Raw genomic sequence first — 12,795 nt, 5'->3', positions numbered from 1 at the left:
CAAAAAGAGACAGATTGCTTTTTCCTCATGAGCGGAGCAAGCTTTAGAATGATAGAAATTCTTCTCTTTTAATTTCCACATGACTAAACACAGGAGCTCTTCTATAAGGAGAGGTCAGAAGAGACTTTATAAAAAGCAACCATTTTGTTTGTGTGAAAACGTACATAATGGCACATATTTCCAGACACATTGCCTGGCTATGAGTTCTGTTCAGTTACCCAAACAGATCAGGGCCCTTGCCCATCTGTTGTACCCCATCCTCCTAATTCAGTTTAAAACAGGCAATGGTTAATAGCAAAGCAGCAATCCTTAACGTGTGAGAAGTAGGTATTCATGTGCTGTAGGAAGCTGCTGTAAATTGCTGTAACTCCAGTGACACCAATGGAATTACATTGATTTCCACCTTATGAGGATCTGGCCCTAAAACGCTGTGTAGAAAGAATGCACATAAGTGATGGATATCACCACTAGGGACAGGATTAAATTAATATTTGCACTTATTAGCACATTATAGCCAAGGATTACATTAGATTGTGAGGTGCTCTGATACTGTACAATATACAGGTACCTTGGATAGACAGGCAAGTAGTAGTAGCTCCATTTTAGAAGTGCCACACTGGAGTTGCAGTTTAAGGCTCTGATTCAATTAAGGACTTAAGCATGTACTTAAGTCTATCCCTACACAGCAGATCATGTGCTGAAGTGCACCTAAGTCCCATTAACTTCAGTGGGGCTTCAGCAACTGTTTAAGTGCTTTGCTAAATTGGTGCCCAGGGTCGCACAGCAAGACCTTGGTGAAGGCAGGGCTAGCATCCTGCTGTACATATTGTCCCCTGCTTTTCCCACCAGCCTGTTTGACTAAGTGAAACTAAAAATCTTTAACTCTGAAATCACCATGGATTTCTAGTCTGTCCTATTGAGGGGGGACTAAAGATTTTAACTATCATTTCATGCTGAGCCTGAATTTGGATCCTCCCCTGTTCCTGAACCTATCAAAAACAGGCCTTTTGCTTGAAATTTTCCATGTGTAGGCCTTGACCCTAGGTGAATTTTTACATGTACTTTAAATGCCATTTCTGAGATATGGAACTTGCATTAGAAAGCCAAAAATTCCAAGTTAAGGTTAAACTTGAAGAAAACTACTGAATGAAAGCATGGAAAATTCCCATGGAAGTACCACCAACAATTTACCTTTGTTCCCCTTCCCCTATAACCAGCTGAAACATCATTCAGGCAACTAGTTTAACCCATAGAGGCTCCATTGGAGATATAAATGATGTGGGTTACACTCACATTGGGGGCCCCATTGTACTAGGTGCTGTTTGTTTAAATACATAGGAGGACATGGTCCCTACCCCCAGGAGGTAATGGTCAGACGGTGTTGAGAGTGGCTGACTGGTGCATGAATTGGCACACCAGCTGCAGCAGTCTATGGGGTATAGAAAAAATGTGTAATTAGTAGCTCCTAGGCATTGTCTTCAGCTTCAAAAGACTCTAAAGATTAGCCAATTAAAAATAGGTAATAGAACCCATATTTAAAATAGGGTAACTGAGGCAAGAAAATAAGGAGCCATTCACACAGAAAAATTTACTGTGTTGAGAGATCATGTTATAACACAAGAGGTGTCTGAATTTCTCATAAAATGGTTTGGTTTTGGACTGTGTAGATAGGGCCGGACACAGTTAACACCACATTACTGAACCCTTGATCTTCAATCTGCTTCCCCTTCCATTTTCATTCACATGGGTAACAAACAGTGTTTAATTTTGTTGTATAATAAGCTAGTCCTCCAAGTATCTACTGACATGTACATTTGCTTATGTAGATTGGACCTTAGTGACTGGCCACTATGGTTAGATTGCAGGAGTCGCTGAACCTTATCTTGGGCCAATGGTTCTCAACCTATTTAGCGTTGTGGGCTGCATCCAATACTATCTGTAAGGCCCTGAGCATGTCACATGGGCTGCAGGTTGAGAACCACTGTCTTGGGCTTTAATCACAGGACCATGCCTCGTTCTAGTAGCCTTAGGAATTATCATAGTCATTATAGTGAGGTCATTTTTCCAGTTGCAAAACATTTAAACCAAAAGAAAATATTGCTGGACAAAACCTACTCTATTTTGCTCTAAATATAGCAGTAAGAGGCCCAAAAGGTGAAATTTATATTTTAAATGCTCTTGGTGCCATGAGTAGGACAAACCACTGTCTTTTTAACTTATGCAGAAGTGTATGTTTGAAGACTTTCACTCCAACCACACTACACTAAAGAACAGCTTATTTTATTTAAATATTTACCTTTAAAACTTATGCCATAGGTCTGACTCTGTTCAATCTTTACATTACCACAAATGCAGGTGTGTTTGTGAAGAAGGGACAAACTTTGAAAACTTCTGCTTCTCCCAAAAAAAAAAAAAAGTGGAGGAGGAGAAAGGCGTAACATGCCTTGTATAAAAGTCGGGTCCTTGAAACATGTTACATACCATTTTATTTTGAAGCATGCTGCAGAAATCCGAGTTCTCCAGAGCAAGTGAAGATTTGCAAAGCAGCAGTTAAGCCATTGTACCTTTTAATTTACATACACAAATTACTGAATTTGTTTAGATTTGAAAATAAGGGGCCAACAAACAGTTCATCTTTGTCTTAAAGTCATCTCAAAAGCTTCCTTCTTTTCTTTCTCCACTGTTTATTGTCCATGTCTTCAGTATCATCAGGAGGGTCTGGCATTATGAAACCATCTGTCAGCTTATAATAGACTACTGTGGAATCTGACTCAACTATAGCCAGGATAACTGACAGTGGGGAATCTGTTTCATCTTGTGGAATACATGCTTTCTGCATGATCTCTCTGAGCCTGAAAGAAAGATAGTCAGTTAGCAATCTATTCACAATCATTTCAACGTAGCATCAAGCTAAAACTGCAATATCACTTATTTCCCAGGATTTATAGGGTTGAGGACATCCCAGCCAGTAAATCGTGAACACTTCTGCTGTCCAGTGAATTCTCTACCTTTAAAGGACCTTCCCACAGATGTACTGCAGAGGCAATACTGCTTATTGCCTAATGGATACCACCATCCTGCTTAGAGAACCCATTTCTTCCTGCAGCAGAAAGCTAAGAGAGCAGGAAAGAGGAACAGTGGGAACAAAGCATTACATTTTCAACATAGTGCTCTCTCTTTTACCAGCTGTGCTTAGGCTTTTCTGATTACAAAGCTTTCAGAGCCTATAGTATTTCATTTAACTTATCCTTAAAGTTACTAGAGCCATGATCCATTATAAAAAGTCATTTTTATGCTGTAAAGCACGTGACTATTTGCCTTCAGTACACATGCATGTTCAACACCGTGATTAGCATTAGTTCAGGGTAAGCGCTAAAATCCTATGAACCAGTCCCACTAGTCAGCCCTGTTAGGGGTTATATTTCTGGAGTTAAATGCATTTAAATGTCTGAGGAAAAGTTAGCCTTCATTTTTATTTTAAAATTCTCCAGTTGCACAGACCCCTGTTGGAACTGGATTCATCCATATATTAACAGGTAGTGCCCTCACTTATATACAGTACAGTATATACCAGCTGATTACATTGCCACCTTATTAACCATTTATAGATGGTAGCGCTGAGGGCCCCATCCAAGTTTGAGGGCCAAATTGTGCCAGACACGGTACACACACGACAGCCTCTGAACTGAAAAGCTTCCAATCTAAATAAACGAGATGGACGAAGTATGAAATGGAGCATTATCTCCATCTTACACATGGGTGAACTGAGGCACAGAGAAATTGAGTGAGTCTGTGACAGCCAGAAAATGAAGTCAGATCTCCTGCCACCCAACCCAGTCCGTTATCCTCAAAGGTAGCTTTCAGGGAGAGGAAGACAAACAGTTAACTAACACTCGCTGTCAACTACTTTCTGCTTCCTATTTTTTAAATCCAGGCAAACACACAGAGAAGAAATGCTTCCATCTCAGTTCATTTTAGGAATAATATGTTGACTATTTACTTGTCTACTAATTGAATCAAGGGTCCCGGAGTGGGGGTGGGAAGGAAGGTCATTTTAGGATCCAAAAATCACAGCACAAATCTACAGGGCTCTAAGAGAAACTATTTAGTCCAACAGAGTTGAGGACGTTAGAGTGGTGACATGTAAGGGGTAAGAGTGCATAATGGCTTAAATCAGTGGTTCTCAAACTGTGGATCAGGACCCCAAAGTGTGTCACAACCCCCTTTGCAATGAAGTTTGAGAACCCCTGGCTTAAATGATTGATGTGGCAACATCTGTATATGACATCACTGAAAACCATCTTGTTTTCTAATAAGCCTTGTGTGGAGAGTTTGTCCATGATATTGCTACAGAGCCTACCTGTCCCTACAGCAGGCCTGCACAACTCGTAAAGCGGCGAGGGCCATATTACTCCAAAGAAAACAGCTGACGGCCGAACCCCCCCGGCCTCGCCGAACCCCGCCCCCAGCGCCGCCCAACCCCCCCCCCAGCGCCGCCCAGCCCCCCCAAAACAACACCCCCCCCCCAGCGTCGCCTGCCCCGTGGGGAAAAAAGCCCTCCTTCCCCAGCACCGCCCTGCTGAAACAGCGGTATTGAACCTTGGTAATATGTTATAGCTGGCCCCTAAGGTAGTATAATTAAGGTAAAAGAAAAATGTCTTTTTGCTAGAAGTAGAATAAGATTTTCCCCCCACTTTGTAATCAATTGCCCTGTTGAATGAATGAGGTGTGAATGAGGAAGGCGTGGAAGGCAGGCACCTCCAGACAGCTGCAACTCTTGGAGAGGGGAAGGGAGCCAGGCCAGTAGAACAGGTCAGCCAGCGACTCGCCGCTCGCCTCCTCAGCCCCCCCACCGCCCCGGCTCACCTACTCAGCTCCCCGCCACTGCCGCCGGCTCACCTGCCCGGCCGCCTCCTCAACCCCCCCCTTCACTGCCGCTGGCTCACCTGCCCCCCCGCCACTGCCTGCCCACTCGCCTCCTCAGCCCCCCAGCTTGCCTACTCACCCCCCCGCCACTGCCTGCCCGCTTGCCTCCTCAGCCCCCCTCCCTCACCCGCCACTTGCCTACTCACCCCCCGCGGGCCGCACAGTGAGCCCACGCAGGCCGCATGCGGCCCCCAGGCCGCATGTTGTGCAGGCCTGCCCTACAGTATGCATACGCCCCCATCACTTGATGTACCTTTGAGTCCCCTCCTCCCCCAAGAGATGTAGATCCTGCAAGTCAGACACTGGCTCAAAATGAGTGTTTCCAAATGCACCTGTTCTCAAGCTCTAATTATCTTCCAAATAGGAAGTGGCAGAGGATAAAGCAGCAGCCTGGAAGCCCAAATGATGTTTTAAGCACATGATCTTCCCAGTGCTCTATTAGCAATCTCAGAGTTTTGCAGAAATCAGTCATACTTCAGTTTCACTAAAGAAGAAAAACAAAGATTTCCTTGCAGGTTTTACGGTTGGGCCCCATACATAGAAGGTGTCATGCAAAGGGCGGCCTGCTAGCCATTTCACACAGCAAAGACATTTAAATGATCATAAGCCATATTTTCACACTCATGTGTTACTACAGATGCTGCTGGTGACAAAGCAGAGATCAGCTATGCAAGGAGATGCTGTATGTGTAGGGCAGAAGGGGACTGCCTCCAAAATGCTTAAAGATCAAATACCTTAAATGAGCTCTCCTCTTACCCCTATATGTTAGTACTATTTTGATTGCCAAGTGGTTTTCAGTTTGGGATCTCCCTGCCAGGGTGCATGGTGGTGCAGCTGTATATCATTGGCCCAGGGACACCAGCTAAAGTGCCGATGTCAAGCACAGTTCGGCATGTAGGGGGAAAATACCAAGCCCTCACTCCAGATTGAATTACTCATTTTTTTTTAACCTAGAGGCAGCTCATTTATGATTTGAAGTGGGTTGGAGCATGCGGAAATAGGGTCCACTACAAGCGACACCTTCAGAACTGCAGGGTTCTGCTCTTCTCTGGCCTTCCACAGCGTGATGAGCAATTTTCCATACGACATACCAAACGGCCGTAGGGAGGGGTGACAAGTGTCCTATTCACAGAAGCACACTGAATAATAAAAAGTGTGTGAGCGAAGAGTGTTCTAGAGCTAAGGAAGGATTCTATGGGGTCTCCCTGGCATCTGCAACACTATAATTTTGCACATAACAGCATGTGCCCCATTCTCTCATCTTTGCTGCAGACATGTGCCCTAAAAGTAGTGCACAACTCAGGACACTGCCCTGCCAATTAAGAATTCAACAGCAGGTCAGAAGGTAGACAGAGGCCTGGTCTGCACTATAGAGTTAGGTGGACACAAAGGCAGCCTACATCAACCTATGTAAATGTCTACACTAAAATTTTGCTCCTGACACCATAACTGCCCCACTACGCCAACTTAATAACTCCAACTCCATGAGAGGCAGAGTCAATGTTGATGTCGTTAGGTCAACGCAGTGTAGACATCAACTGTTACTGGCTTTCAGAAGCCATCCCCCAATGCCCCACACTTGACAGTACAGTCGGTACAAGTGCTCCTGGTGAGGACACGCACCGCTAACACAAGGACTGTAGTGTGGACATGCAAAAGCAATTTAACTATTGCGGTGGCTGTATGCTGACAGAACTTAGGTTAACATAATTTTGTAGTGTCCAGAGTCCTATTAGAGAAATACCAGCCCATGCAGGATGGTGGTAGTGCCCATCTGCTGCAAGAGGGATTTCAAGACCCATGAAATTTATACTCATTTTAAGAGTAGCCCTGGGACTAGATTGAAGCATGTGCTGTTGGTTGGAGTGGTCTTTACTTACCTCCAAACACAGAAGGAGCTCCTTACTGTTTATTCTTGAGTAGTCTGAATCATTTAAAATTAGACTAGACAATCCATAGGCCTGTCTCCATCTAACTCCTTAGGGAGGATATTTCTCATCCTAATAGGCCTTAGCGTTAGCATCCCCCCCCCCGATTGTCTAACACCCCCTTTGCTCAATTTCATGACATTTTCAGCAATTGGGCCATTCTTCAACACAATCAATATTACCAGAAAAACCATTTTCAATCATGGTTTAAGATGCTCCAGGGGGACCCATCGCTGGAACAGGTCATTTTCCTAATGCAGACAGGGCCAAAAGGAGCTTGTTGAATCTTGTGGAAGATACAGTGTATAGCAACTAGATGTAATGCAATGCAGCACTGTTGGAGATTATCTGGAGGAGAGCTTTAAAAAGGAATAAGTCCCAGGAATTCAGGAAGTCTGCAGACGCATGTGTTTCCTGTTTCCCTTCAAGGCATCATTGTTGGGATCACATACAGCATTTCTGATTAAGTTCCTTTTCAGCCATTGTCATTCATAAGAGCGGTAGGAAGATAATTAGACTGCAATAGATGTTTATCTGGATTTGCACTGTGAATTTGATGTACATCAGATCTGCAATGAACAAAGAGACTGATAAACACTGCGCTATGTTTTTTTGAATAATGTAGATACAACAAAAAGGATTTTCTACTTCAAAAGATCGTTGGCCCTAAGTAAAGAAATGCCAAAAACTGACGCAGCCCCTCTCCAGATGTCCTCTATGTGTTTTGGCCTTCTGAAATATTACTAGATATTTGTTTGCCAGATCTGGCAGAGCTAATAAGCCTTCACTTTAATAACTTAAGAGCCTATGAAAAGATAGCAGTATGAACTAGTCCACTTATTCAAAGAACATGACTACAGCTTAGATAATAGAAAAAGGCAAACCACTACGTCCTGTTAAGGTTTCACTGATATGAGGGGTTTCTGCTCCCATAAACATCTCTAACTGAAACCACTTGTATACAGATGGCCTTTTCTTCTAGAAAAAGTAGAATATTAGCAGCATAGGGGATAAAGGAGCTCAATTATCCACAGCAGAGCCTATGGTGGTACAGGCTTCCGCCCGTAGGTCTTCCAATGTGCCTCCAACTTCACTTGAAAAACCACACCCCAGATTGAAAGCATAGCTCAGTACCTGTATCCAGTTCATTCTCGACTCCTGCTGGGAAGATTCACAGGTTTTAATGCTAGAAAGGTCCATTATCATAATCTATTCAGACCTTTTGCACAATACAGGCCAGAGAACGTCACCCAGGAACTTCATAGGGGGGGAAATGTTTCCCATATTTGCACTTTGCTTATCTCCCATGTCCTTCTCCTCTAATGGAAAGAGCAAAGAGTAGTCCCAACTTAATTTTCTCTTAATAGCCAGAAATGGTTCTTCCCCAAGGATTGTTGACGGGTGCTCAAGATATACCCTGATCTCTCTCCAGGGCCCAGTAACATTAAACAGTTCTTGAAGAATTAAATTCTGGAGTATTCCCCCCGCTTTACCCCAACAGAACAGTTCCAACTGCTTCCATTCCTCAACATTCTCAGCTGCAGCAGCAACCAGTCTTGTGAAGTACTGAGCAGCCTCAAATATTGTTCCCAGTGAGACTGAAGGAAACCGAGGATGCTCAGTTCCTCAAGACAAGGTCCCAAACTTCAAAGCTAATGGTTTCATTCCTTAGTGCTGAATCCTGCATTGCTTATTCAGGTACCCCAAGAAATGATCCATCCCCCAGGACCAACAGGGACCAGAATGTTGACTACTCTACTATTTTAATCTGAACCAGTGCCAGAAGGCGGTCTTCATTTCCACTATATTCCTGATTCCCCCTTTCTCACGCATCAGTCATCATACAGCCTGTGTGTTACAATATCCAGTCTTTCCATATTTACTGATCACCCGAGTATACATCAGTTTCAATGGTATAATGCTGATGGCATGCACTGTGTATAGCTGGTCATTACCTACAGCTATGATTTCTCATTGTTATCTTCTTCAAAGGACATAAGAGTTAATAGACCCTGTGCACTGGGCTTCAGTCTTCAGATGTCCTGGCCGTTTTGGACCAAACTCTCCTCCCAAAAATAAAGCTCACCTAGTTCTAGGACACACAAGTTACTTGCATAATGATAGATGTTGCAAAGGAACCCAGAAATTCCAACTCATTAAAGTTAACGTAACAGTCTGACAGAAGTTGTAAGTCAATCACCTCTCTCCAATGGAGCTGTAGAAGAACCCTTTGCCAACCTCATTTTTAACTTTAAGAAGCTCAATATAATCTACTACCAGAGTTCAATAAAATGTAGCCTAAAAGTGCAAAGCCAATAGAGCTGTGGTTAACCTTCAGCAAGAGGGGGTTTGAATTTTTTGCTCTTTATGAGCAACTTTAGCTGGTGGCTGTTGTCGTCACTGTTGACATGTCAACATTAAAAGCTCCAACATCAGACTTGTACACCAAACTTAACTCACGATGGGGACATCCTGTGATGGTTTTTGAATAAGTCAGAATCATAGATCATGACTTCGGTTTTGCTCTACAGCATGCATTGTACTAATAAACGCCACTTATTAGAGTAGTGAATGCTGTCTTGTAAATGAAGCACATACACAATAGCAAAATCATTGCAGTGTTTTACCCCATCTTGCCAAAATGAAATTGTGCACCACAATACATAATTAACTTGTGCCTGAGGCTCCAGAATAGCCCTGTTCATCCAGAGGTTCAGCGACAACAGATACCCTTACACATGCCACCTTCCAGGGATTCATGCCAGTGACTGCCTAGTAAAACTGAAAGGCAGTTGGAGCCCCAAGAGAGCTTATAGAACAATCAAGCATTTGTGCTGCTGGGAGCACAGTGAGAAGTCTGCTGAGCTAAAATATCCTGCAAGCTTTTTTTAAAAATAAAATAAAATAAAATAAAATAAAATAAAATAAAATAAAGAAAAGTCATTGAATGTTGAACAGAGGCTGCTAAGGTTTGGGGTTTCACCAGCAACAGATCTCAATCTTCAATAGAAGCACTGGGATGGGAAAAATCCAAGGACAGAAAAACTAGGAGAAACTGAAGCACTGCAAGAGTGAAGATGTACTGAAAATTCACTCTAATGCAAATAATCGCACAAAGCAATAAAGATAATCCCCCAAATGACATCAGTGTTTCTTGTAAAAGAGGTGTTTCCCCTCTTCTTAGATTTAAGGGACCAAATTTTCAGGGTAACTTAAACTCTGCTTTTAAAATTCATGCCTGTAACTTTGCATGCTCACAGCAAACCAGATCCTGCTCCTATTGAGGTCAGCATGACCAGAAGTAGGCCCTAAATTTGCACACAAACCCCCCTATCCAAGTATACTTTCAATCTACTTTGTACAAGATTAATTGGATTTCATCATGAAAAAGATATTGCTATACAAAATACCACATTTAATAGTTTACATTTCTAAACCACCTACCCCAGCAGAGGATCTTAGGGTATGTCTATGCTGCAGTTAAACACCCATGACTGGTCCATGCCTGCTGACTCAGGCTAAGGAACTGTTTAATTGTGGTGTAGATGTTCGGGCTTGGGCTGCAGCCCGAGTTCTAGGATCCTGCGAGGTGGGAGGGTCCCAGAGCTTGGGCTGCAGTGTAGACATACCCTTAAAGGGCTGTGAACTAAGCCCAACACCTGTGAAGTAGATATTCTCTCCATTTTATAGAACCATCAACTGAGGTTACATGGCAGTCACAGGAGTACTACCCAGATCTCAATTCCCAATCATGAATTATAGCCAATAGGCCATACTCCTCTGCTTAACAGTTTACCCAAAACAACACTCATGCTGCAACCTAGTCCTTTGATCACTAATCAGTAAGTACCCAAAATAAAGAGACACCTCTGATTTTTTTCAATTCCACACGTGTGTGAAAATATTTTATCTACTGTCATTACAAGTAAGAGACAAAATCCTCATCACTGAGGTTAGACAAAGTATTTCCCCAGCTCGCGTATGTGACAGCACTTTGCATTCAGCACAGTTTTTATTGTCACGTGGGTCTTTCACACACTAGGAAAACACGGTAGTAAAATCACAAATAGCAGGGGAGGCTCACGTGTCATCACACAACAGATACTAGTCTCTTCATTTAACGCACTCTGGAATATTCATAGACATGACAGTGATGGGCATGATTCTGAATAGAAGGGGCAGGTATAATGCCTGAGACTATTTTAAAACTCATTTAATGCTAATTAGATTTCAAGTTAACAGTGTCCTTTTGGAGGGCAGGGTAGAGTGTGCATGCTCTCTCTTTTTGGAGCGGGAGGACCAGAGAAAGAAGCAGTAGACTCCAGGCAACTGAAGAACTGCTTAGCTGCCCAAGCCATATTCAGGGAAATCCTCAAAAGAGCAGGACAGACCTTACAGGAATCTGGACATGGGCAACCAGTGCAACAAGACAAAGAGGGAGGTGAAGATAAAGTTTATTTCTATTAAATTCTCTTTGCAAAAAAATTCTGAAAAGCAAAGACAAAACACTAAGTGCTGTGAGCAGTTTGTAATAAATGGTATAGGGCTCCACTTAGCTGAAATGAGCCATAACCTTTCCATGCCATGGAAGCTGTAGGTTTTGAATCTATCCTTTATAGTGCCTGGATGAATAATTCAGCAGAAGCTAGACCTAACTGAACAGCTTCCTCCCCCTCCAAGCATGTGAAGAGGCAAGTCAGGGCTGGAGAATTAATGTATGTTAGTCTCTGTACACAGAAATCAGCACTTCACCCAAACTTCTGCTGGAAACAAGAGTCCCCTTACTCACGACAACCAACGGAAAAGTTCTCTACAGTACTGCAGTCAGTGCAGCAGAGCATCCAGCCAGGCAAGCAAGTATTACGCCAAACACTGCTCCCAGATGCCTGCCTTGAAACCGGAGAGATGGCTAGACCTTGGGCCAGTGTGTGTGTGAAAAGTCAACCCTTCCAGTCCCAGGCACTATGCCCTTGATCCAGCTTTGGCTTTCAAATTTGGGTAAAATGAGGCAACAGAGGAAGGTTAAATTCACATATGATAAAAATAGTCATTCTCCTTATTGCACACAATAAAAAGTCACTCTCCTTATTTTGGCATAGGATCCTGCAGGAGAGTCTACAAGTCTGTTTTTAACATTTAATATTTAAGACTAATTGACCTCAGAGACCTCCCTCTCCCCCTCTAAGAAATAACTAGACTTCTGCAATCTGTATTAGACTATAGCAACTTAATTCACTTGTGTTCATAGTGGTATAAATAGTAATTACTGACTTATTTTTAACAAGTTTTTATTTTGATGCTAACCAACTTACCAGTTTCAGGAAATTTAATATTTGAAAAAGCAGCATAGAGTCCTGTGGCACCTTATAGACTAACAGACGTATTGGAGCATGAGCTTTCGTGGGTGAATACCCACTTCTTCGGATGCATGTAGTGGAAATTTCCAGAGGCAGGTATTAATATTTGAAGTAGCTTTAGTTATAATGTATGCCTTTTTAAGAATAATCTTACAAGTGAGCAATTTGCAACTAATTGATACTAGTGGCTGGAGGAACTACTGACAATTACAGTTGTGAAGAGAATGTTTAATTTCACTTACAAGGTAAAAGTGAACCAGAAAAATGATAGTGCTATTGTTTCTAGGCAAAAATTGCTACAGCTCACTAGAAGAAAACATGTTGCCTAATTACAAATCGGACAAATGTTTAAAAGGGACATCAACCCACTTGTGGCCCCCAAACTTTTGTACAAATAGTCTGTTGACATAAGACCAATAAACACTTTTAAAAAATATTTGTCAAAACATAAAGTTATGTTTAATCAAATAAACCCTCCTCTGCTTGCAGAGGCGGCTCTATGTATTTTGCCGCCCCAAGCACGGCAGTCAGGCAGCCTTCGGCGGCATGCCTGCGGGAGGTCCGCCGGTCCCGCGCCTTTGGCG

General features: G+C 42.8%; 1 protein-coding gene across 2 annotated transcripts in view; it reads right to left on the bottom strand.

Moving 5' to 3' along the window:
* Nucleotides 1–2,550: 2,550 nt before the first annotated feature.
* LOC113405030 (tRNA-splicing endonuclease subunit Sen15-like) overlaps nucleotides 2,551–12,795 on the bottom strand; it is a 23,637-nt gene continuing 13,392 nt past the window's right edge. For both annotated transcript variants that reach the window (XM_026655693.1, XM_026655692.1), the window contains exon 4: nucleotides 2,551–2,852. In XM_026655693.1, the coding sequence (XP_026511478.1) occupies nucleotides 2,648–2,852 (205 nt within the window). In that variant the 3' untranslated portion in view covers nucleotides 2,551–2,647. The remainder of the gene's footprint in view (nucleotides 2,853–12,795) is intronic.

This window comes from Terrapene carolina, unplaced genomic scaffold, assembly GCF_002925995.2.
Source record: "Terrapene carolina triunguis isolate 2854851 unplaced genomic scaffold, T_m_triunguis-2.0 Scaffold210, whole genome shotgun sequence".
NCBI lineage: Eukaryota > Metazoa > Chordata > Testudines > Emydidae > Terrapene > Terrapene triunguis.
The sequence above is the reverse complement of the archived record's forward strand: the minus strand, read 5'-3'. Positions and strand labels throughout refer to the sequence as shown.